At 37.2% G+C, this 24,831-nt stretch overlaps 1 protein-coding gene across 23 annotated transcripts in view; it reads left to right on the top strand.

Moving 5' to 3' along the window:
- The window catches only part of ANK2 (ankyrin 2), a 673,807-nt gene that overhangs the window by 422,326 nt on the left and 226,650 nt on the right, over positions 1-24,831 (top strand). For 7 of the 23 annotated variants that reach the window (XM_086704350.1, XM_086704355.1, XM_086704362.1 and 4 more), the window contains exon 1: positions 5,727-6,128. The exons of 7 other annotated variants lie outside the window; for them this stretch is intronic. In XM_086704350.1, coding sequence (XP_086560476.1) covers positions 5,994-6,128 — 135 coding nt within the window. In that variant the 5' untranslated portion in view covers positions 5,727-5,993. Of the gene's footprint in view, positions 1-5,724; positions 6,129-24,831 lie in introns of those variants that run through there. 9 more of the 23 variants (XM_086704349.1, XM_086704351.1, XM_086704347.1 and 6 more) reach the window with 3 other exon arrangements.

Below are 24,831 nucleotides of genomic sequence, written 5' to 3'. Positions count from 1 at the left end.
ATATTCATTTTGATTAATTTGTGGACAGCATAAACAGTAAAACTCATTTATCCTGACCTCAATTAGAAAAGTTATGCCACATGTTAATATGGAGAATCTGTGTAGATCTATAAATTATGCAACAGTTTTCCTGATTGATCAATTATATAACAGATCCAACTGGTAAAAATAGTTACATGTTTAACTTTTAGCTAAAGAAATTATATTGAATGCACCCAAACAGAGGAGAAAATAACGTGCTGTCTCCTGTGTTGCATGGAATGTTCTAGTTTTATTTCCACAGGTCAGTGATTCCCAAAGTTAGGGGAATTTGTCCCTGGTTTCACGTGATTGGACATGGAGAATTCTGCACACAATAGGAGTAATGAAATATTAGTTTAATCAGATAAATACATTTGACCAAAACAATCAGTTTTGAATTACAGCTAGCATGGTTTAAAAAAGGAAAAAGCTGTTGGTGGGGAGAACCGGGGGAGGTGGATTGTAATCTGAACAGTTTTCTAAATTCAGGATAACTCTTACATACTAATGATCTGCAAAATGCAATCAAAGTGGTAACTATCATGTTAGGACTTTTATGCTGCAATGATAGTTTAGATTAAGAGACTGCACTTTGCTTTTTTCATTTCTGTGATACATATCCTTGCATAACCCTTACCACTTGGAAGAGAGAAAAAAATTAAATTCCATAATTCTGAGTGAAACATTCTTTCAGATTTGCTACTTTCAAGACTCCTGGCAAGATACGTTTTTCAGTATTTTTAATATTGATAGCACTTGCCCTTTAAGAACAAATCAATTGACATATATGAGGGAGAATAAAATCCTTTCTATTTTATGCAGCTGATTTGCAAAAACATTGTGCTACAAAATCCTATAAAGCTGTCCTACAACATCAGTTTTCCAGACCGAGACCATTTCCAGGTGAAAGCTGTTTTACTCTTGTGAGATGTAGAAAACCGGCAGGGTGAGGTGTCCAAAATGTTTCCCGTTTTTCATTGGAGCTAATTTTCAGGGAAGGTGGAGCAAGAGCAAAAGGGTCTTCACCTTGCAAAAGAGCTCCTAGATACCAACAGTTTGTCGTGTTTCACACAATGGTCCTTTCAGCTTCCCTTGTGAGTGTCCCACGGAAATGCCACTGAATGCAGATAGCTCGTAGAACCAGGGACTTGTGATGCAAGATATTGAGTTGTTCTTATCTTTCTCTCTCATGCCAGCTAACTAAAGAGATGGGCAGCGTCAACTCCCCTCTTGTTAGATGTATTTTCAAATGTAAACAAGTAAGGTTGCATGGAACTGAAGAACTCCAGAGCTGGAAGGGATGGAGTCTGACCTCCTCATTTTAAAAAAGAAAACTAAAGCTCAGATTTGATAAAGGTTACACAAATCCATGCAGGGAAATTAGTGATCAAACCAAAATCTGGGATTAGTTTTTCCTAGCTAAGAGGTCTTTTCATTCCTCTGCAGGAGCTGTGATCAAACTCTTTAGGTTAAATTCGAGAACTGATAAAGTTATTTCTTCTCCAAGGGGTTAGTTTTCTGATGATTCTATAATCGCTGCTTCATATTTAAAAGGTGAACTTTATAAAACTGCAGTGGTCAAAACTGCTTTGCTGTCATAGGGACTTTAACAGCTACTTTCAGAAGATTGCAGTTGAGAAGCTGGCTTTTGTTCTCCGTCCTTAATCGCTTTTCTCCTGATGGATTTGAAACAGCAATACAGATGAAATAATAACAGTAAAAGTCCCTGGAAATTTAAGAAGGATATTGAAACTATGTCACGTCATGGGGGCTTTGAATTTCACTTTCTAAATCATGTACCAAATGCAAGTATCCTGCTCTAAGTGTGGCCAAACATGCAAATATTTGCTTTCTGAGTAATTTGCCCTAATGACTTTGAAGCATTTTTGAGAAACAGTGGTGACATTGTTCTGCCCTGGCAGAAAGCATATCCCTTGTCAGATGTCCACAGAGATCCCAACAGTCTACGGGTACATTAGTAAGGCATGGGTAGTACACAGTATTTGCTAACTTTGCCTTCTGATTGGCAAAATGTTAGGTATATGGGTTGTCACCTCATCAAGGTTTTGTTACAAGTCTGCCCAGCAGCCAATCTTAGTTTGCCACTAGGAAATGGAACTAGCAGTGTTTTAACTTCTAAAATAATGCTCTCTTCTGCAAACTCCTCTCACCCTTGTTTTTGATTACGTAGAAACCACCATGGGCAAAGTCTGGGGTAATCACGAGTAGTATGAAGTTGTTCATTTGAAAGTTCTATTTTTCACACTTCGATAGCTTCCAGATTGATAATTTAAATCTGTTTGGCCAGGGGCGTCTGGGTGGGCGTCAGTTAAGCACCGACTTCGGCTCAGGTCATGATCTCGCAGCTCATGGGTTCGGGCCCAGCGTCGGGCTCTGTGCTGGTAGCTCAGACCCTGGAGCCTGCTTTGCATTCTGTGTCTCCCTCTCTCTGTGCCCATCCCCCGCTTGTGCTCTGATTCCCCCCCCCCAAAACATTAAGTAATTTTAAAAAAAAAATAATGAAGTCTGTTTGGCCAGAAAATGGAAAATTTTAGCAATCACAGGGGCACCAGCAGTTTATATTTGCCTTTCCTTTTCCCATACTCGTTTAGGCACTAAACTTTAGTAGTGGGACTTTGTTGCCACCTTGGATCCCTAATGATAAGGAGGGTAGGTGTTATTCTCTTCAGCAAGCAGAACATTTTTCTATTGGGGAAAGGATGGGAAGATTTCCCTGGGATGAAGGAAAGAGAGAAGGGTAGAAAACTAATTGGTAGATGTTTAGAAAAATTATTTTGTAAGAGTTGTTAACACGTTTCTTTTCTGGTTTATGTTCTTAGTGTACTTTACAACATTTTTTTTTCTTTTGAAACAAAACACTACAAATTATTTTCTAGGAAAATTTACCCTAAACAATGTTAATATTTTTTAAAGGCTAATCAGAGTGTTTATTGTAAATGTGGAAATGAAATCAAAGATTTGTCACACTTAAAAATGTTTAAAATTATTAAATCTGTTACCATTGAAGTGTAAAAAGGTTACCACAGTGCAGTTAAATATTGAAAAAATCAATTGCCCTCCTATCGGTGGCTGCCTTTTATTCATTTACTTAACAAGCATTTAATACTGCCGTGTGCATTTTACATCTGTGAGGTCAAGGAGAGAGACAAGGCATATTCTGTAAAAAAAGCAAATAGCTGATAGTAGTCCCACCTTCATTAAAAAAGATAGAACAAATTAAGGGACTAATATAAGTGTAATTAAGACTTGTAGGAAAAAGTGATTTTAAGATGTGCTTTGAAAGAGACGATGAACAGGGACTGGTGGAGAAAGGGGGATGTATGCTTGGCTGAGGCAGAAGCCACTTGAGGGCATAGCGGTAGAATGGGTAATGTATTAACAAGACGGAAAGATTCCAGGAAATGATTCATGCTGTTAAAGCACTACAAAATTATTTATCAAGCACCTAGGGACATATTTCCCTAAGCTGGAGTGGTTAAATATTCCTCTCACATGTGTAAGTACAGGTATTCAGATCTAAGCTCTAGAATGAAGGAATGAGGCTAGAGAGAATTTTTAGGATTTGCCTCCAGGTTTTAAGTTGCATGATCTCTATTAAAAGACTGTTGAATATTAAATTTTTAGGTTTTAAAAACACTCGACTAACTGATTCTGAAAGAGAGAAAAAAAAAACTGTACCTCTTTTAACAGCTAGCGAAATCTTGGTTCATAATCTGAATAAGATCGTTCATGTATATTCAAGAAGAAGCACCTGTTTTAAGACTTTGTAAGGCCCTGTAAGGCTCTCAGCACCTTAGAGAAGATAGGAAATTTTAAAACCCATCCTTTTAGGAGAGTTGCTAAACACATGATTAAACATCATTTCTTATTTAATTTCTACAGTACACTGTTCAAGCATGTGTGGCATTTAATGAGGAATTACTGTATTGTGATAAACCATTAGTTTATGTAAAAATAACATGAGCAACACAAAAGGTTTTGCCTGGTACATCTCAGCTACCAGTCTGATCTTGTTACTGATACTGAAGCTTCATCTTTATGAATACTTTCACCTACACCTGTCACATCCCCCCCCGCTTTTCTTAAGTTGTTATCTAAATTCCAGTTAGTTAACATAGAGCATAATGTTAGTTTCAGGTGTACAATATACTGATTCAACACTTCCATACATCATTCGGTGCTGATCACAGCAAGTGCACTCCTGGAACCCCATTAAACCTTTATCATTTAAAATGTTTGGGTTATGCTTGTCTTTAACATGAATGGAGAAAATATGCCCCCTCCATTTTTATCATAATATTATTGGTTCAGTCAATATTTTTTTAAAAAAACTTTTAAAATATGCTATCATCTGTAGCTGAAAGATAAAAATAATTTCACTGAATACTGTCAGTGCCTCTCAGAAATTGGAATGTAAGGGTAGGATCCTTATAGTAAATAGTATACACTAGGTTCTTAAGCTCTGGGATAAAGAGCTATTCAAAGAGGATTGGTAAAACAAACAAACCAGCATGGGGCTGTAAGAATCAACAATGCAAAAATACCATTCTTGGATTTGAGTTTGTTAGGGCTTTGGACAGCAATATAGAGTGATAGACTATTTGAGGAATGCTGTTTTTAATTTAAATAAATAATAAAAGTGACGGGCATTTTTAGTTTTTAGAAAATGGCAAATCAGAAAGGTGAATTTTATCCTATCAAATGAAATGTGGTTGATGTCTAAATATCTTCCACATCCTGTGTTCCCCAAATGATTGCTTTCAATTCAGTAGATTTCTTTAACATTATTTAATACATAATGTGGATGGGTGATAACAAACATCTAAATCTTTATCCTGCCATTGAGTAGTTTAAAACCTGTTTAGAAGATATGAGAAAAGAAAGCAAATAACAAGGATAGGACTAATAGTAAAGCAATGACATATATAAAGTTTTAGAGAAAACCCTAATGGGGGGTAAGGGGAGGAATAAAGTTTCATCAATAATAGTCAATAACAAAGTCTTGATGTATGTCACAATTGGCGTCATAAAGCTACTGTGCTCTCATCTCGGTGGGAAACAATTTCTTTCAAAGATCTGTAATGTGGTTTCAAAGATAGTATGTATGTTTTTAAAAGCCATTCTCAATTATTCTTTTATAAAGCTGGAGGAAACATTTTCAGAATATTAAAAGTTAAACTTGTACGTAAAGCAAAATGTTTGCTCTACCGTAGCACAATCATGAATAATGGAAAACTGTAGATACTTTGTAAAATTCAAAACATCCAGACCAAGGTAAAATGACTCATTTTGATTGCTGTGTTTCCGATGAATTTTAAATGCTGCAAGGACAACCAGTTATTTTCTGTAAAAGATCATGAGAAAGACGATGTATGTTAGCTGAGTGCTCGCCTCTTGGTTTAAACAATTACAAAAATAATTTCTATCTATTATGTGGGTGAAGCGGACTCATTAGCAGATTTGGTGTTCTGTGTAAGTAGAAAGATGGAGGGGGAAAATCAAAGGATTCAGAGGCATTCACTGAGTAATGCAAAAATTCTCATATGTAGAGACATTTTACACAGCAGGAACTTAAGTCCATGTGTAGAGCAGGCTGCTCACATGGTGAAAAACAAAACAACACCGCCCCCTCCCCTGCTCTCTCTTGGCCTCACCCCCCTCACTCCATTGACATGCATAGCTGGCCTGGTAGGTGTAAAAATAGACTGGCAGAGCCTGAATTGGAAATGGTCACCGAATGCAGCCTGCAGTTGCTGGGGTTTTGAGTTCTCTCTCACACCAGCAAGCCAGCCAGCAGATGGGGAGAACTTGTGAGGGGCGTTTAGGGGACTTGAGCGGAGGAGCCAAAGATCGTCTGGATGAATTGTCCGCATTAGTGTCCCCCAGGGAGCCCTGGACAGAGCACAGAGGGCAAGCACGGGCCCAGGGACGGCAGGAACTGTAGGAGTGAGATGGGTAATGCAGCTCTCTGCCCGTCTTGTCATGCGGATAAGAGCGTAAGAGTACACGGACACATGCAGGAGTTGGACAGAACCCCAGACTACTATGGCTGTAACAGCGAGGACACCCAAGAGCTTGGGGTGTGGGTAAGTTCTAAGCCACAAACGAGAAGGAGGGGAGGGTGGTGCCATAAGAATCAACAGTGGACCTCATTGGTCAACCTCTAAGCTTCCTAGAAGGAAGTAGACAGAATAAACCCAATGTGACCAAACTACCCAACTGCCTCGGGTTCAGCGGCACGCTGTTGTTTCCTCTTGGAGCCATGCAGTGTCACATGTCTGTTCCTCCTGAGTTGGCTTTAGCTGTGAATTGAGATTTGGAATAAGCAACGATGTTGTCTTTTTAATTTGAAACTCTGTCCCAAGCTGAACATGTATTTCATTATAGAGTGACTTGTAGCCTCAAGACACTTACATTCAGGGTGTCAAATTCTTTTGCCTGTTTATATATTCATGTATGGTTCATTTTCCATTAGGTCACAGGGCATTTTTTAAGCATATGCTAACATCAACTCCCAGGTGCAGCTTATAAAAGTGTTTTTCTTCCAATATTTGACTAACCTCAGTGGAAAGGCCTTTAAACACTGTCCTGATTACGATAATAATATTTTGTGCAGAGGCTTAAAAGTTGAGCAAATATCTAAGTGACTTTCAGATTTTTGTAATTCATTGTCATGATATGTTCCTTAAAATAGTTACAAAGGTTTATTGTGAATTGGGGGGGGGGCGCTAAAATCTCTTTCTGAAATCTTTTGATTTTCAAATTTGCTGGAGAATAAAGTTGATCTTTGATCTGCCAGGCCCAGGAATTTGACCTTATTGCAAGTTATTTATTTCAGAGAGAAACCATGAGACTAAGATGTGTAGGATTTCTGAGTAAAAGAAACAGAGGGGTTGGACTCATATTTAGTTTGTGTACCTGATATTTCCAGGGGTGAGAATAACAAGTAGGTGAGGGTCTGAGGTGCTCTTTGGCCTTTTCTCTGATCTGGATGAATTTCATAATTTCCTAGCATTGAGTCTGTCAGACCACAGTGAAACTGAAACAGAAACTAAGAACTTACCAATACAAACAATCTGCAGAGGCAGTGTGTGCAATTAGCAGAAGTGAAAAGAAAGTCTGTCAGCACTGTAGTGAAAAAGAGGACAGTGCTTCTGGAATGGGGATGGAAGTCACCAGGCAAGAGAATTAACTTGAAAGGCGGGGAGCTTGGCAATCCCATGGGGGAGGGGAGAACACCTGCCTGAACAACCACACAGCTGAGGTTTCTCCTGGGGTTAAGGCTTAAATTATCCCCATCCACCAGGAGAGTCACTCCAGATTTCTGATCGGCCACTTCTAGTGCAATTTCTGAACTGAGGTGTCAGAAAAGGTAAACTTTTTTGGTAACTTTTTAGTAACTCTGCATGCTTGCTTTGTTGCAATATGTAAATATATTCCCTGAGAAGTAACCGTCTTGTTTAAAAGGTAATTTCTATGAATATTTTTTATTAACTTAGAATGTAGACCATTCTTACAAATGTTAGTTAATAATTCCTTCAATATTTTTGTTACCTAAGTGTATTCCATTTTTCACCTTTTAAACATCATTAAGAAAAATGTAATGCATTAAAATAAGTTAAAGGTGCTTTAAAAATTAAATATAGGTAAACACGAGCACGTGTCAACATGGTTTTGAGGTCCAAGGGCTGGAATGAGAAATTCACTCAAAACTTCAGAGTTCAGAAGACAATGAAAAATGTTTTAAGAGGAAGACATAATCACCAGCAAGAAAGACCATCCCCTGGTTGAAATCCTTCTATTCCTATTAATATAGATAGGTTCTGAAAAATGGGAGTTGACTTTAAAAATGTATTACAATCTGATTTCTCTGAATTAAATAACATTCTTATAACCTGCTGATTATTGAATAAACTCTTCTGTCAGAGATTTTATAGATGGGAGCGTATAATGATTGCTGTGACTTAGAAAGTTATAGTAGAGGTTGAAATCCACCTGTTGTCCACCTTCGGAAGTGATGTTCTGCTCAGAATTTCTCCACTTTGGCTGTGGGACCAAAAACCAAAAAATAATTAATTTCTAATACCAAGGGTGACTTAAACTGAATATGTGGTTGTATCTTGCTGAAGTTTTCTGAACTTAAGAACTGTGTCATCTTTTCTTTCATGTTAAGTGGGTACTACAAGACTGATGTCACTCTCTGAATCATGTAGATAAATGTGTTCCTTAGTCACTTTCCATCATTCATGTTTGTCACAATTAATGATAAACAGTTGTTAAGAACTTTAGAACTGATTGACTTATATTTTTATTTTGTTTTTTTGGGGGGGAGCAAGACAGAAACAGTGGTACTGGGCACTTTTTTCTTGGAAATAAACTTAGAAATGTTTTATATAATTTATTGTATTGTTAGGCCAGAAATTTCACATAAATAAATTTTCCAATTTTTTTTTTCATAATCAGAAATCAGCTTATGGGGAAAAGTAAAATTTGAGATGCTAAAACAGCTTTTTGTGTAAATTAATACTTCATTTTTTCTGTAAGTTTTATTTAGAATTTTGAATATTCTGGCATTTATTTGTATAGATAGTATAGCAATGAGGAATATATCAGCAATTGTGTTGGAAGTAAGTAACCAAAAATAATTTCTCCTTGAACAATGTTATTGTATGTCTATATTTGCAATTCCACTTATGTATAAGCTTGCAAGTTTTTTATAAAAATGATAAAGGAAATCAGACCAGAATAATTTCCAGATGTGTTACATAGCAAAACACAGAAATTATACCAAAAAAAAAAGAAAGAAAATGAAACTCAATATTATTTTGGCATTATGACTATTTTTTAAGTTTTAAAACAACTTTTTAAAGGTATAGTAAAAGAGATGAACAGCTATTATGCCAAAAATTTTTTTAATTCTATAACTGGACAAATAATATGTTATTTTCATAGCGCATATACTAATTAAGGCTTACATTCCAGAGCAGAATTAATTAGCAAGCATTTTTTTTTTTTTTTTTTTTGTAAAGAACTAGCGAGTGAACATTGTAGGCGTTGCTGGCCACCTGGTCTCTGTCACGGCTACTTCTGTCCGCTATTGTAGAACAAAAGTGGCCATGGACAATAGGTAAACAAATTGGGGTCTGGCTGTATTCAAACTTTTACTAAATTTTTCTATTATTATTCCATTGCTAACTTTTCAATTACTAAATATTAATTTAGTTACTCTTTTCCTATTTTGTAAAGATATAAATTAAAATATTAATAAGTTACCATTCCACTAACAAAGATGTAAAATATGATAATATTTAGTCTTAGAAGATTGCCTTGAGAGTGATGAACTTTCCTGGGTGTGCTGTAAGTTTTTCTAATTATTTGAAAAGCAATTTGGAAATACATTTCAGACTCTAATTACAATTTCTGCTTTTCAATTTTCTAGTGCAGTGAGGACTCTAGTAGCAGGCAGGTATTTTCAGGGAGACAAAAGAGGAGGTAGGTAAAGCTTCTGGGCAGATTCCCACCTCCAACAGCAGCTAATGGGCTGGACTGGACTCCAGTCCATTTGTTGTGAGTATTCCCAACACTCTTAAACATTCCTCCTTTCACTCAAATTTTAGGGGCATGAGAGAATTATACTCCTTGAGACCTTATTCCAAATCCACTGAGAAAGTAACTGCCTTCCTAGTGAATATATAAAGCTCCTGAGCATATGTTAGGGTTTTCCTCTGAAATGTGGTTGCCTCTTACTTTAGACTTTAAAGGACTTGACGATCTATTATTATCACAGTTAGTTTTTTTTTTCAGCTTTTCAATTTTTGTGAATTTCAATGTAACTGACACTCAATGTTATATTAGTTTCAGGTGTACAACATAGCAATTCGACTCTATGTTATGCTGTGCTCCCCACAAGTATACCGACGGTCACCATACATTGACTATATCTCCTGTGCTATACCTTTTGTTCCCATTACTTATTCATTTCACAACTTGAAGCCTGTATCTTCTACTCTCCTTTACCCATTTTGCTCATCTCCCCACCCCCTTCCCATCTGGCAATCATCAGTGTGTTCTCTGTGTTTATAGTTCTGATTCTGTTTTTTTGTTTAGTCTTTTGTTCTGTTTTTTTTTAATTTTTTTTTTTTTAGATTCTACATGTAAGTGAAATCATATGGTATTTGTCTTTCTCAGTCTAACTTCACTTACCATGTTGTCACAAATGGCAAGACCTCATCCTTTTCTATGGCTGTGTAATATTCCATTATGTATATATATTTCTCACATCTTCTTTATCCATTCATCTCCCAATGGATGCTTGTGTTGCTTTCATATGTTGGATATTTTAAATAATGCTATGATAAACATAGGAGTACCTATAACTTTTTGAATTAGTGTTTTCATTTTCTTTGGTTAAATATACAGTGGTTATCAGTTAACACTTTGACATTTCCTTACAGAGGAAGCATGTGGAGCAGATAGGAATCCAGAACAAAGTTCAGTTGTTTTAAAATTCTTATTCAGAATAAATCCGCATAATGGTTCTAGTTTTTCCTGTTGATCACAGAAGGGAAAACTGCATCATCTCTCACATTCCTTTTCATTTTCACTTATGCAGATAACTGGTATACATATTCCAAGTTCACCTACAAAAAAAGAAGCTCTTAGAGATGCTTTATAGTCTTTCCCCTTGTTTCCAGGATAGCTGTATCTGGGACATGAGTCAGCAAAGCCATGAGGAATCCAAGTAGGCTCCAGAGATGGCTTATTGACCATGCTTTGGTAAAATGCAATCTAGAACAACATGAACAAAATCATTTTATGTTCTTCTTGGCTTGTATTTTTATTATGGCATCATTTATAGATTTGTATGTTGCTCTAAGTGTACTCTCTATTTTTCTGGCACTGAAATCATGTATTTTTAATTGTAGTTTCTTTGCTGTATCACATTACTTTGCTTTGTCCCAAGAACAAAACCACAAATTTGTTGCGTCATCAAAAACATTACTTTGGTTACCTGTCCTAGCTGATTTTTGAGCTATTAACATTCTTCACTTTTTTATCAGTTATGCTCAGAGATTTTTATTTTCTTGGTTCATTTATTTGAACAATTTTTCCAATTTCCATGAAGAATTTTATCTTGTTTGTATCAACCTTTTGTTATTCTATAAGTTTTCCTATGATTTTTTAGACCATGAACAGTGATTTCTGATGTTGTGAAAACATTTTAGTTTTTTCTGCTATGCTGAATCAAAAGATGGTTTGTTCATTGGCCAGTATTTATTGAGCTGGGCCTTCTTCTAAATGTTGGCGACGGAATGATGATAACAGTTTGTGGTGGGGAGACAAACTTTAAACATATGTTGGGGGAGGGGGAGTGTGCTGCCTAGCTGAAGTAAGAACATGCTGGGGGTATTCAAGGGACAGAAAGACAGCATGGCAGAAGCATAGTCATCAAGGAAGAGGGTAGATGCCAATGGGGTCTGAGAGGCAGGCATAGCCCTACCATGGCAGAGGTTTGGATTACTTTCCTTCTTTTTTTTTTTAAAGTTTATGTATTTTTGAGAGAAAGGGGGAGAGAGAGATAGGGAGAGAGAGAGAGAGAGAGAGAGAGAGAATGTGCATGTGTGCAAGCCAGGGAGGGGCAAAGAGAGAGAGAGAATCCCAAGCAGGCTCCTCACTGTCAGCACAGAGCCCCTACATGGGGCTTGAACTCATGAATCAGTGAGATCATGACTTGAGCCGAAGTCAATAGATGCTCAACTGACTGAGCCACCCAAGTGTCCCTGGATTTCTTTCTAAATGCAATGGGTCTTGGTAAAAGAGTTTGGATTTCATTCAAAATACACTGGGAATCCTCTGGGAAATAGTAGGACCTCATTTATGCTTTGAAAGCTCTCCCTCTCTTGCTCTTCCCTTGGTGAAGGAGGGATGGTGAGTGCAGCAAGAGTGAAAAAAAAAGAGGCTAAGTTTGGTAGTCCCAGAGACCCCTGAGGTGAATGATGATGGAGGATCAGATTTAGGATGCTAGCAGGGGAGGCCAGAAGTGATCAGATTATGGATGTGTTTTTGTTTTTATTGAGGGATTGTTTTGGCATTGTAAAAGAAATAAGGGACTTTTGGCTTAAACAACTAGGTACAAGACAATTCTATTTATTAAGATGGAATGGTGTGTGTGTGTTTAAGAAAGAGAGAGAGGTGATTCTTTATCTAACAACCAAGCATGTCTGGACATCAAGACAGTTAAAAAATTTCTTCAGTTTTGAGTTCTAAGTGCGTAGAAATTAGAGACTTTAAGTGATATAGTGAGCATAAATGATGTCCAGTGGTCTGTCTATAACTGCTATAAGGAAACTTCCTATAATTTTGATATTAACTCTAAAATGAGCCAAGAGTATAACGAAATCTATTCTGATAAGGCACTTCAAATAATACGAAATGATACGGAGCATGGTTATATAACTTCTGGATGATTTATTTAAAGGTAAATATTGAAAGAAGATAAGCTCCTCCAGGAGCTTTCAATCTAGTTTGAGAACTAGAACTTATCCACATGCAATCAATTAACCATACAAGGGAATAGGCAATAAAGTGACAATGCGAGTGATAAAATGAGCACCCATAGGATGCTGAAGAAGGGGAGAGCAGTGCAAGGCTGTGTTTGGGGGATGCCTTATGGACAGCGCTGATGTCCAGCCAGTATGGAGCAGAACAACTGTCCAATTGTTTACACTTTGAAATGCTTCCATACATGTTAATTAAACAGTTGCTTTTATGAGCCCACCAAGCTGCACCTTCTACTGAGGCTGCCTGGAACTGATTTCTAGGATTTCCTAGTCCATTCCATCCCCTAAATAAGCAAACAAAGGAATAGTGCCTGGACCAGCAAGGGGCCTCCAGGACCACTTGCCTCTAGTGCTACTGCCGACATCTACTGTGATTGGTTGGTGCCTAAGCTGTACCAGTTGTTAAATATTTTGGCTCTCCCTCTGCTAATGGAGAAGCTGGAGCCTGTAGTAAACCTTGGAAGCAGAGTGCAATCTTGGTTCCTGCTGAGAAGAAAGTATATGCAGTAAGCATTTATTGAGCAACTGCTAAGTGCCGGCCACTGGTCTACCAAGATGAATAAGACATGCAACCTTGGTTTAAAGAATGTAATCTAAGATGGACAAAGAAGGAGTCCCAGTGTTGCTACAGTGTCGTGAGAAGGCACAGGGTGTTGTGGAACACCTAAGGGTGACAACTCAATCAGAGGATTACAGAAAAATCAAATCTTTTTTTTTTTTTTCAACGTTTTATTTATTTTTGGGACAGAGAGAGACAGAGCATGAACGGGGGAGGGGCAGAGAGAGAGGGAGACACAGAATCGGAAACAGGCTCCAGGCTCTGAGCCATCAGCCCAGAGCCTGACGCGGGGCTCGAACTCCCGGAGCGCGAGATCGTGACCTGGCTGAAGTCGGACGCTCAACCGACTGCGCCACCCAGGCGCCCCAGAAAAATCAAATCTTGAAGCAGTATGGGTAGATCACAGAACCAATGTTGGAGTCAGTAGTAACACTGGAATGATAGAGAAGCAGTAGGTAAACCCCCATGGCTATGACACAGCTAGTTTCTATCGGACATGTGTGGAACTCAGGAAATTTGGATAGTAAGCGTGGAATCAAATTATCAAGAGTTTCATAAGCCACGCTTTAGAATTTGGACTCTATTCTGGGGAAAGGTCACTGAAATCTGTTTTAGAAGAATCGATTAGATCGTGGTTTGCATATCAGAAGCTCCGTCCTCTTTGCAGGGCCTAACAGAGTACCTGGCACCTACCTGGTGATTGCTATGTATTTGAGAAAAATAGGAATAATGACTAGGAAATCACCCAAGTTAGCCAGTCTAGTTGTGGGTGTTTTCCAGCTGCAGGTGACAGCTGAAAACGGATGAAAACAGAAGCTGTGAAAACGGAAAAGTGATAGAGGCACAAAAGACATTTCTAAAAACATTAAATTAGTGCTGTGAAATAGTAATTGTATGAAACGTATTTACTATATAAAAAATATATTTTCTTGACTTATTAGGCATTCTTTAGATCAAGTTGTACATAAAATGCAAGTTTGAAATTCATTGAAAGATAACATTGTGATAAGAGGAATCATTATAAACAGTATTAATATAATATTTCTCTTATATTTTTCATATACTGAGGTTCATCCAAACCAAACATAATTCTTTAATTGAACTGTGTAATAGTTTTTAAGAGTCCTTCTTCTGCTATATTTAATAAAATTAGTTCCACTGCGTTATATACGTGGCTTTTTCAAGGTCACATGTATGATGGAGCTGAGAATACTCTGTGGAAAGAGCTCTTTTCAACCATATTTTGCTTCCTTCCCACACAGACATCTGTCATACTTCTTATCCACTTTCATTTGTTGTCTTAGATTTAATGCCCTTTTAGTGAGTGAAACTTAAGAAATTTGGGGCATACTAGATCATATTTGACTGTCAGAATTTTCAGTGTTTGACTTTTCAAAGCTTACATTCACATCATATTTGTGTGGGCTTATGTGACTCTAGTAAAACATTCTTGTGCCTTTCTTTAAATTTGCTTATAAGACGTAAAAATACTACAGTGATCATCCAAAGTATAATCATCTCAGTGTTATCTTTGTGCTGACAAATTGTATCTGAAAGCTATGCAAAAGCCAGGTATTTAAATAGTAGAGATTGTGAATTGAAACCATGTTTTTGATTAGTTATAAATATTGCTGCCATATTATTTTAAGTTTTGAGATTTTTTTGGTAGTTTATCTACAACAGTTATTAATGACTTACACAGGGGGGCATTGAAGTATATTTAAAAAATTTTTTTTTAATGTTTATTTATTTTTGAGAGACAGAGACACAGACAGAGTGTGAACAGGAGAGGGCAGAGAGAGGGAGACACAGACTCTGAAGCAGGCTCCAGGCTCTGAGCTGTCAGCACAGAGCCTGATGTGGGGCTCGAACCCACAAACTGTGGGATCGTGACCTAAGCCTAAGTCTAACGCTCAACCAACTGAGTCACCCAGGTGCCCCTGAAGTATATTCTTATACAGTATGCCTGATACTCTAACAATTTCTATATTCTGGTTAACAGCTCTATTAAATAAACATATCATGTACTTAAACATTAAATTTCTAAGGTCAATAATTTATCTAATAAAGAATTGTCTGTCACTTTATCAAGGCTAAATATGAGAAATCGGTCAGTCCAGGCAGAAATACTGTGTTAAAACTAGAGCTGAAGTCCATTTAGATGTTGCCACTTCAGTATCATATCCTTCTAGGTTGTTGACACGCTGAAGGAAATTGGAAACCATCCACTAAGACCTCTAGTGAAATAGAAGGATGTAAGAAAATTTGTGACTCTTAACTTTTCGGAAATCACTGGTTGTCACAAATAGTTTTCTCCCCCAAATTTACAAAAGGAAAAAAAGCAATTTTTAGAAGTAAAAGGGATTCAAAAAATTTCTACCAATAAGGTGTATGTTTTACAAAATTGTCCACATATCTATAATACATAATTATTATTTTTTTTAAAAATGGCTTCTCAGATTCAGCCTATTATCCATTCTTACATCAAACATTTTGACCAAGTAAATGATGGATGATGACATAAGGGATAAGGTGTATTTGAGTCGTGTAATAAATACATAGAATGAAAGGTCTAGTTAATCCTTTATGTCAGCACCTCCCAAAGTGTGTTCTGTGAACCACTCACATCAGAAGAATCATCTGGGGTGTTTTAAAGTGATGTGGATTGCTGAGGCCAACTTCCGACCTCCAGAATTAGAATCTCTGAGATGGGAGCCAAGAATATCTATTTAATAAGATTAAGCATGATCTCTAAGTAACCCTTAAGTGCACTAAAATATGATAACTACTGCTTTCCGTTCTAAGAGGTTGATTTTATTGAAGAGACAGGACTGAATATGTACCATCAGCGCAAAAGGACAAAAGAGTATAAAAACCCTTCACATTTGATTAAGATTCTTCTAATCCAGATTCATTCAACTGATTGCCAAATTTGGTGGCAATTGCAGAAGCCAGGACCACACAGGACACATGGGAATGGAGTCTGCTTTGCTAGCAAACGTTTCACAAACTTGTTCGTATATCTATAATACATAATATTGTTTGGACTTCTGCAGTTCTCATGTACAGCTTTTAGAAGCAAGAAAGTGCCTGCATTGCATTCAATGGAATTTTAAACCTTAGCACTTAGAGTACATTTCAGCTCCACTTTCAAAAGCCAATAATTACTGAACGTGTGTATAGCGTCCTTTTATTCGTTGTTTAATATTGTAAACTCCCATCAGATATCTAGGCACTGAGGTTCTATAAGATATTGTTGTGCAAATGTGTCAAAATTTTTTAAAAAATCAGAATTTCATTCCACTATTGAGCAGCCAGCATGAACAGCCAGATTGTTCCAAGTGATCTGATTCTCCCTTAGAACTGACGTCTAGTACAATATCCTGGTTGAAATCCACACTGTGCCTAAAAAGTTATGTAGCACATAACAGATGATTAACAAAATTCTTCTGGTCTTGTTAAAATTTCTTAGTATATCAACTAATGTGAAGCGTCAAATACTCATTCCATATATTTTCAACTTTTAAAATTATTTATATATTTCTATTTTGTTTTAAATTTTTAAAATATTTATTTATTTTTTTTTTTAATTTTTTTTTCTCGACGTTTTTATTTATTTTTGGGACAGAGAGAGACAGAGCATGAACGGGGGAGGGGCAGAGAGAGAGGGAGACACAGAATCGGAAACAGGCTCCAGGCTCTGAGCCATCAGCCCAGAGCCCGACGCGGGGCTCGAACTCACGGACCGCGAGATCGTGACCTGGCTGAAGTCGGACGCTTAACCGACTGCGCCACCCAGGCGCCCCTAAAATATTTATTTTTGAACAAGAGAGACAGAGTGTGAGCAGGCGAGGGGCAGAGAGAGAAGGAGACACAGAATCTGAAGCAGGCTCCGAGCTCTGAGCTGTAAGCACTGATCCCGATATAGGGCTCGAACCCATGAACCGTGAGATCATGACCTAAGCCAAGGTTGGATGCTTAACCAACTGAGCGACCCAGGTGCCCTATATATGCATTTCTAAAAGAGCTGTGAAATTAAGTATGAAATCAATCTCTTCCAAGAAAGTAAATAATGAATTCCATTGTCTATATGCTCGCTCCTCTTTCTCTCTCTCTCTTTCTCTCTCTCTTTTATTATATAATATATAAATACAGATTGAAAATCAATCTTTTCTTTGGTGTTGATTTACATATACTCACCAAATAATTTTTTGAAGAATTAAGCAATGATCCAGATGGACATGTTAACTTCCATTCCTGTTTAAACTGCGTGGGTCATACAGTTATAGCTACATGTCAAATGGCCTATCCATGGACATCGTCAGCCAAGTTATCGATACTGGTTTGCTTTCTGGCCCATCTCTAACCTCTTGATCTGGTACTGGGACTAGACCTATTCTACTTGGGATCAAAAGTAGACTGAGATGTGGAAAATAATAGTAGCATTTTTAAAAAGAAAGAAAATAAATAAAAGAAATGGAGACATGTATGGAGGGATTCCATATTAACTATTAATAATAATAGCTGCCATTCATTTAGCTCCTATTTTCACCAGATTCTGTCATGGTGCTCTACATACCATTGACAGAACGTAAATGCCCTTTACTCCTGGCAATAGCTCTGTGAGTCAGGTATTCACATTTCCTTTTGCTGAGAGTGTGCTTCCTCAATACATTCTTTTTAAGGATTTCATATACATTACCTTCTTTAATGCACATAACACTATGTGTTTTATAGACCAGTAATTTGAGGTCAGTAATTTGCTCAAGATCAGACATCTCATGGTCAAGTTTTGGAACCAGGATTGAAAAGGAAGTCTACGCTGACTATGTTATGGTTTTTTAAGGAAAGAAAAATGTTAAAATGGAGACACTAGAGAAATTTAAAAGTGGGCTGAAAGATTTTCAACAATTGGAAAAAATTGCCCCCTTGGAAAACGCCAAGTAACATTGTAACTTATGCTTAATACCAAAATAAATTTCAGAGAATTAAAAGTTAAATGGAGGGGTACCTGGGTGGCTCAGACAGTTAAGTGTCCTACTCTTGCTTTCTGACAGTGCAGAGCCTTCGGATTCTCTCTCTCCCTGTCTCTCTGCCCCCCCCCCCCTTAAAATAAGTAAATAAAAATCTTTAAAAAAATAGTTAAATGTAACTTTTTAAAACTAGAAGAAAATGAGGAGAAGTATTTCATTGATTTCAGGGTTGGAAAGCATAAAAGCAATGGAATAAAAAAATCTAAAAGTAAGATATTTTATACTTTTTAATTTATAAAATTAAAAACTTCTAGAGGTCAAAATATATGTTAGAAAGAAAATAACAAACTCAGAAAAGTTTGCAACAAATATGACAAGATCTTAACTTGTCAATATGGAGTTTTCTTTTTTTTTTTTTTTTTTAACGTTTATTTATTTTTGGGACAGAGAGAGACAGAGCATGAGCGGGGGAGGGGCAGAGAGAGAGGGAGACACAGAATCGGAAACAGGCTCCAGGCTCTGAGCCATCAGCCCAGAGCCCGACGCGGGGCTCGAACTCACGGACCGCGAGATCGTGACCTGGCTGAAGTCGGATGCTTAACCGACTGCGCCACCCAGGCGCCCCAATATGGAGTTTTCAAAAATAAAAAGGACATTTAAAACTCCAAAAGGACCAAAAATGTGAACAGACAAGTCAAAGAAGACAAAAACGTAATAGACAATACATGTATAATTAAGTGCCACATTCTTCAAAAAAGGAAAAGATAAATCAAAACCATGATGATACACATATCAACTGAGCAAAGCAAATTTGAGGGTGTTGTGTGGAGATCAGCTCTTCTACAAACAGATACGACTGTATCTTTTGATTCAGCCTCTCTCAAGGGAAGTTTTGCAGTATTACAATATGTACCAAGAATCTACATCTTTGACAGGATTATTCCACTTTTAGGAATTTAAACAATGGACATAATCACAACAAGGACAAAGACAAAAACTTTTCACCATAACCTCCTTGACAATAATGAAAATCAAAGGTACTAGTTGTACAAATGATTAGGAAAAGCTAAAAAGAACTGTGATCTATCAACTATTGTATGAGAATTAGAATGTCTTTGAAACTTTTTAATGATGTGGCAATACTTAGTTGATAATATTTTAAAAGGAGAAGACAGGGTATTATTTCTTAGCTTTGTAAAAACCTGATCTTTACACACGTATACAGCATATAGGTAGAGAAATTCTAGAAGAAAATACATCAAAATATGCACTGTTAAATTTGAGTAATGGAATTGCGGCTGCTGGCTGATTTTTGAAAATTCACTTTCCAAATGTTGTACTGTGAGAACATATATGTTTTTATAATTACCCCCCTACATTGTTTAAGGGAAGGGAGATATAGGAACAAAAAAACTGAGTTAAAGAACATAGGCAGTTGTATGGTTTTAGGCAAATACTCTTATGGGATATATATTTATATATTCTTTTGGTTTTATAACAAATTATTATTTTATTTAATATCCTACTGTTATTTAGCATTTCAGTTCATTTGCAGGAACAGACTTTATGAGAACATTTTTACTACTTAATTTTTACTGGGAAAATAAGATTTACTATCAAGCTTTCTTCTAGGTATAATCAACATTTAAACAGCAGGTGTGATGATTAATTAAGAACAGCTGAGAGAGGTTTCATCCCTCTTGGAAGCAGTCCAGGTTTAAATCCCACTCAGGGAAATATGTCAGTATGAGCTAGTAAAAGTCTGCATGCTGCTTTAAAAACAGAGGAACAAATGTCTTTGAAGCTTACCATGCTGTGGAGCTTGAAAAAACTTGTCCTTTGTATGGTAATCGTGATCACTGAGAGATGTTGCTCTAGATCGCCAAATATGGTTTGCAGTCATATTTTGAAATAGTATAGCTGTGTCTTTAAAAGTCACAACTCTTGCGGGGGCGCCTGAGTGGCTCAGTGGGTTAAAGCTCGGAGTCTTGATTTCAGCTCAGGTCACTATCTCACGGTCGTGGAACCCCATGTCCGACTCTACGCTGGGCATCTAGCCTGTTGGGATTCTCTCTCTCTGCGCCTCCCCTGCTTGTATGTGCACGCCTTCTCTCTCTCTCTCTCTCTCTCTCTCTGTCTCTCTCTCTCAAAAAAAAAAAAAAAAAGTCACAACTCTTGGGTTAGCAGTGTTAAAGAAAAATCTCAGTATTCCAGAGGTGTGAGTGCCTTATGGTTAAACTTTGGGCCCCGCCTCTAGCTCAAGAAAGGGAACTGGGCATCAGGAGAGATCAGAACATGATCTTTGGGCCAGGAATAAGGCCGCAGTAACTTTCCTCCGGAACAGAAAGCAGCAGATACTCCTGGTAAGTCAGTCAACAGTTAACAGTGAAAACTGTAGGGGAGGCTGTTGAGAGATGGTAGTGTTTGGTGGTTATGATTAGGACCTCTGGATTGAGACTGGAGACCGGTCTTTGCTCTGGCATTTATTACCGAAAGTCCGTGGACAAGTGGCTTCACCTCACTAAGCCTCAATTTCCTGACTTGGGTGCTTTATCAGGATTAAGTGGGAATATAAATGTGTTTGGCATACTGTACAAGGAACCGTTAATATTACAGTGGAAAGTGTAAGAGATACAAAAAGTACAAAAAACTCCCTTTAAGGAGTTTGCAGTCTGGTTGAGCCGCAGAATGTATGCACACAAAAGCAAACTGTATGTTGAAGAGTCTCACGAGTGGGTGGACAATTTAGAGGAAGCAATTCTGGGTGGTATGTAGAATCTTCACGTGGTGTGTGTCAGTAGGATATTCTGTAGGATGATATTTATACATTTTAAGAAAGGAATCACTAAAATTACATTAATATAGTTAAATCATGTAAAAATGATGAAGAATTGACTTGCTCACTCACAATGCTTTTTGATAACTGTATTAAAACAAAATACAGGGGCGCCTGGGTGGCGCAGTCGGTTAAGCGTCCGACTTCAGCCAGGTCACGATCTCGCGGTCCGTGAGTTCGAGCCCCGCGTCAGGCTCTGGGCTGATGGCTCGGAGCCTGGAGCCTGTTTCCAATTCTGTGTCTCCCTCTCTCTCTGCCCCTCCCCCGTTCATGCTCTGTCTCTCTCTGTCCCCAAAAAAATAAATAAAAAAACGAAAAAAAAAAAAAATACAGTGAAAAAAATGTAGTAAACCCAATAATAGCATGTGTAACCAATTCTCTTGCTCGAAATCATAATCAGAGAGAAAGGCTTTAGGTCAGGCTCAATCTTTGTAATAACCACTTTACATAATAAGTGATAAATTGATAGTTACATTTATGAGAAGGCATTATCAGAGGAAACTCAGTTACAAAATGCCCTACAATTTTTATATGTGGGAAAAATAAACCGAATAGAAATGGAGCTTCTCCAGCTATAGAGGACTGTATCCTATAGCGATGCCACAGGATTTAAATGTATACCCAAGTTCTCGTCATGCTTCACATATGTGTTGGGTTCCCGTTTCAAATGTTGCTAATCGGGAATGGCCCAATGTAAACATCTTTTTTTAAAATTATGTATTTTGAGAGAGAGAGAGAGAGAGTGGGGGAGGGGCAGAGAGAGAGTTTGAGAGAGAGAGAGAAAGGGAGAGAGAGAATCCCAAGTAGGCTCTGTGCTGTTGGTGCAGAGCCTGAAAGGGGGGCTCGAATTCACAAAACTGTGAGGTCATGACCTGAGCCAAAACCACGAGTCAGATGATTAACTGACGGAGCCACCCAGGTGCCCCAATGTAAACAACTTTTAAATAAAATTCTCAATACCTCTTATTTTCACAAGGTTTGTCCTTGAATTATGGAGACAAAGGTAGCCTGCCACCTGGTTCTTAGTCAAGGACCAGTAATGATGTATCTATGGTGTTAATATTTATGAAGAGTTTTGACATTTCAACTAAGTTAATTTTGTTAGATGAACAAGAACTTTTTGGCTGTAGTTAACTACTGCTTTGCAAAGCAAGTTCTAATGCTATCTTTTTATATGTCCCAAAGTAACCTAATGCTTGTTTAGAATTCTTTTAGTTTCTAAAGTTTAATTTTTGAGCAATTAAAGCTAGAATAACTTCTTTTTATCTTACCTGTTGTCACCTTTGTATAAGCTTTGTGTACATGCTAATGTTCTTCCCAAGGTTTCATTATCGACATAAGCATCTTTATTGACTAATATATATATTTTTAGGTATTGAATCAGCCTTGGAAATTCTAAGGATTATGGCATGTTTCCTGCCTTCAAGTAAAATTATAGTTTTGTTCTGAAGATGTGCTATATGACTCTGCATACACACACACACACACACACACACACACACACACCGGTTTACTTTTATATGTTATACCACAGGTAGATATTTAAATACGAATGTAGAGGTGGAATTAAATATGCAGGTTTCCTATGACTAAAGTGAGGTATATTTTATATGCATAATAATTCTAAGAGAAAACAGCTTCTCTTCTGTGTATCTTGGTCAGAATAATTGAAACAAGCCAATGATCTTTTTAAAAATTTATTTAGAAAGTTAATTAGTCTTCTGGTAACTACTGGGGATATTGAAAGAAATTGCTGTACATTGTTATGCATTCAGAAATACTGAGTTGTCAGGAATTCTCCTCCTCTGGATAATTTATACAATATTAAAAGCTTATATTATTACTTTATATAAAGTTTTTTTTTCACAGAGAAGAATGAAGTTATAGTTTCTTATTTCTAAAAAAACCAGAACACTAATGGTTCCGTGTAGTTAGTATCAGTAAGATACTAGTTCCTTCTATGTTTAATTTCTTTACTAAGGTCATTGTTGTTACTATCTGTTAACCTACCCAATCGGAGAATGTTGAGCTCCAGAGCCCATCTAATCAAGTCCATTGCTAAGGATGGTAGTGTTCTCATGACTTCAACTGAAAGATAATAATGCTACAAATGGAGGCCATCCTTACCCATTACTCTTTATTCATTTATCCCTAGGAAGAGTTAGGCATCATGTGGTTTTATTGTGGATATCTGATAGAATTATAAAAGAAACTTCAAAGAAACTTAATCTTGGGTAATGAGTTTTAGATAAATTGATATAACAAGTATAAATTTTGCTGATCAATATTTGAAACCAAGTTTTAAAATTCAGGAAATCTGCAGAAGTATTTACTTGATTCAGCAAAATTTTCACTAGTTTAATTCCCATTGACCAGTGCTGATTCATGCCCCTATTTGGTCAAGTTTACCTTGTTGAACTTCTTCCTTTGTTTCATTTCCCCAAGTATTTATTGATCTACTCTGTGTTGGGCACTGTGCTGGGCAGTGGAGACACAAAGATGAGTAAGTCATGGATTCCCTCTACTGTAGAGGGCCAATCTAGTTAGGGAAACAGGTAAACAGGTAAACTGTGGGCGCTAGTGAATGATTGAATGCTCAGGGTGTTATGGGATCCCAGAGTACAACTTAAGGAGAGGGTAGGTTAGGAAGGTTTTTTTGTTTGTTTATTTTTTTTAATGTTTATTTATTACTGAGAGAGGGGCAGGGAGGGGCAGAGAGAGAGAGGGAGAAATAGACTCTGAAGCAGGCCCCGGGCTCTCTCAGTACAGAGCCTGACTGGGGAACCGTCAGATCATGGGGCTCAAACTGCGGAACCGTCAGATCATGACCTGAGCTGAGTCAGATGCTTGACCAACTGAGCCACCCGGGTGCCCCAGAAAGGTGTCTAAAGAAGCTATCCCAAACTTCTGGGAAATAGACCCACAGGGTCCATTTAATATAAATTCTTATAGGAGGCAGAAAATTAAAAACAGCTAGTAGGGGATTCTTCATTTTTCATTAAACCTGGCTTAGGCCTGATTTTTCTTTTAAAATGGTCTTGGGCATCTGAACTAAAGCTTAGTTCTATAAGATGAATTAAGCCTGTTTTTGTTTTAGTTTTGTTTAAATTAGCAGTTCCATTACTTTTCAAAATTCTATTTAGAGTTGATGCCAATGCTCTTATACCAAAAAATCAAGAATTTGTTTTGAAAGCTGCTTCAGAAGACATGCAGATATTCTTTGAAAGTCAGTAATAAGTAGAGGAGTTTTTATTGACCGATTTCCAACAGAGGGATTTTGTAGTATGAGCTGGAATGTTTAGGGGAAAAAAAAGTGGTGCAAGCTACAAATATTTGATTTGTTAATCTTTTTTCCACTGCCATGTGTTATATACTATAATTAATCAAATCATTGCTTTTTAAAGCCAGTTTTCCATTCTGTGTTTTACATTTCAGTATAAAATTATATAAGCTCTATACCTTGCGTGAATTTAGTAGCTCAAACCATTCTTGACATTTGCAGTTCATAGCACAAGGGTAAATTTAGAAAATTATAGTAGGTCACATCCATTGAGGATAAAGCAATATCTTAATTGTATTCCAGTCTTGTGGGGAAATGTCAGCTGCATGATATCAGTATTCTGAGCCCATGAGAAAGCTCCTGTACAGAATTCTATTTTAGTCTTAGTCTCACTGATATATATGCTGTGTACATACATATATATTGCAATTTCTATTTTATTAGCACTTCCTGGCATTTCATGCAAAATGTTGATGGGTCAATATTATTCACTTGTAGAGGCAATACAAAAGGGCTTCCCTGTTCCTAGGAGTGTTATGGACAGAGAAATGGTTAAGAGTGAAGCAAAATCCAGTATTTCT

This window comes from Puma concolor, chromosome B1, assembly GCF_028749965.1.
Source record: "Puma concolor isolate L17-30 chromosome B1, mPumCon1.1.hap2, whole genome shotgun sequence".
NCBI lineage: Eukaryota > Metazoa > Chordata > Mammalia > Carnivora > Felidae > Puma > Puma concolor.
The sequence above is the reverse complement of the archived record's forward strand: the minus strand, read 5'-3'. Positions and strand labels throughout refer to the sequence as shown.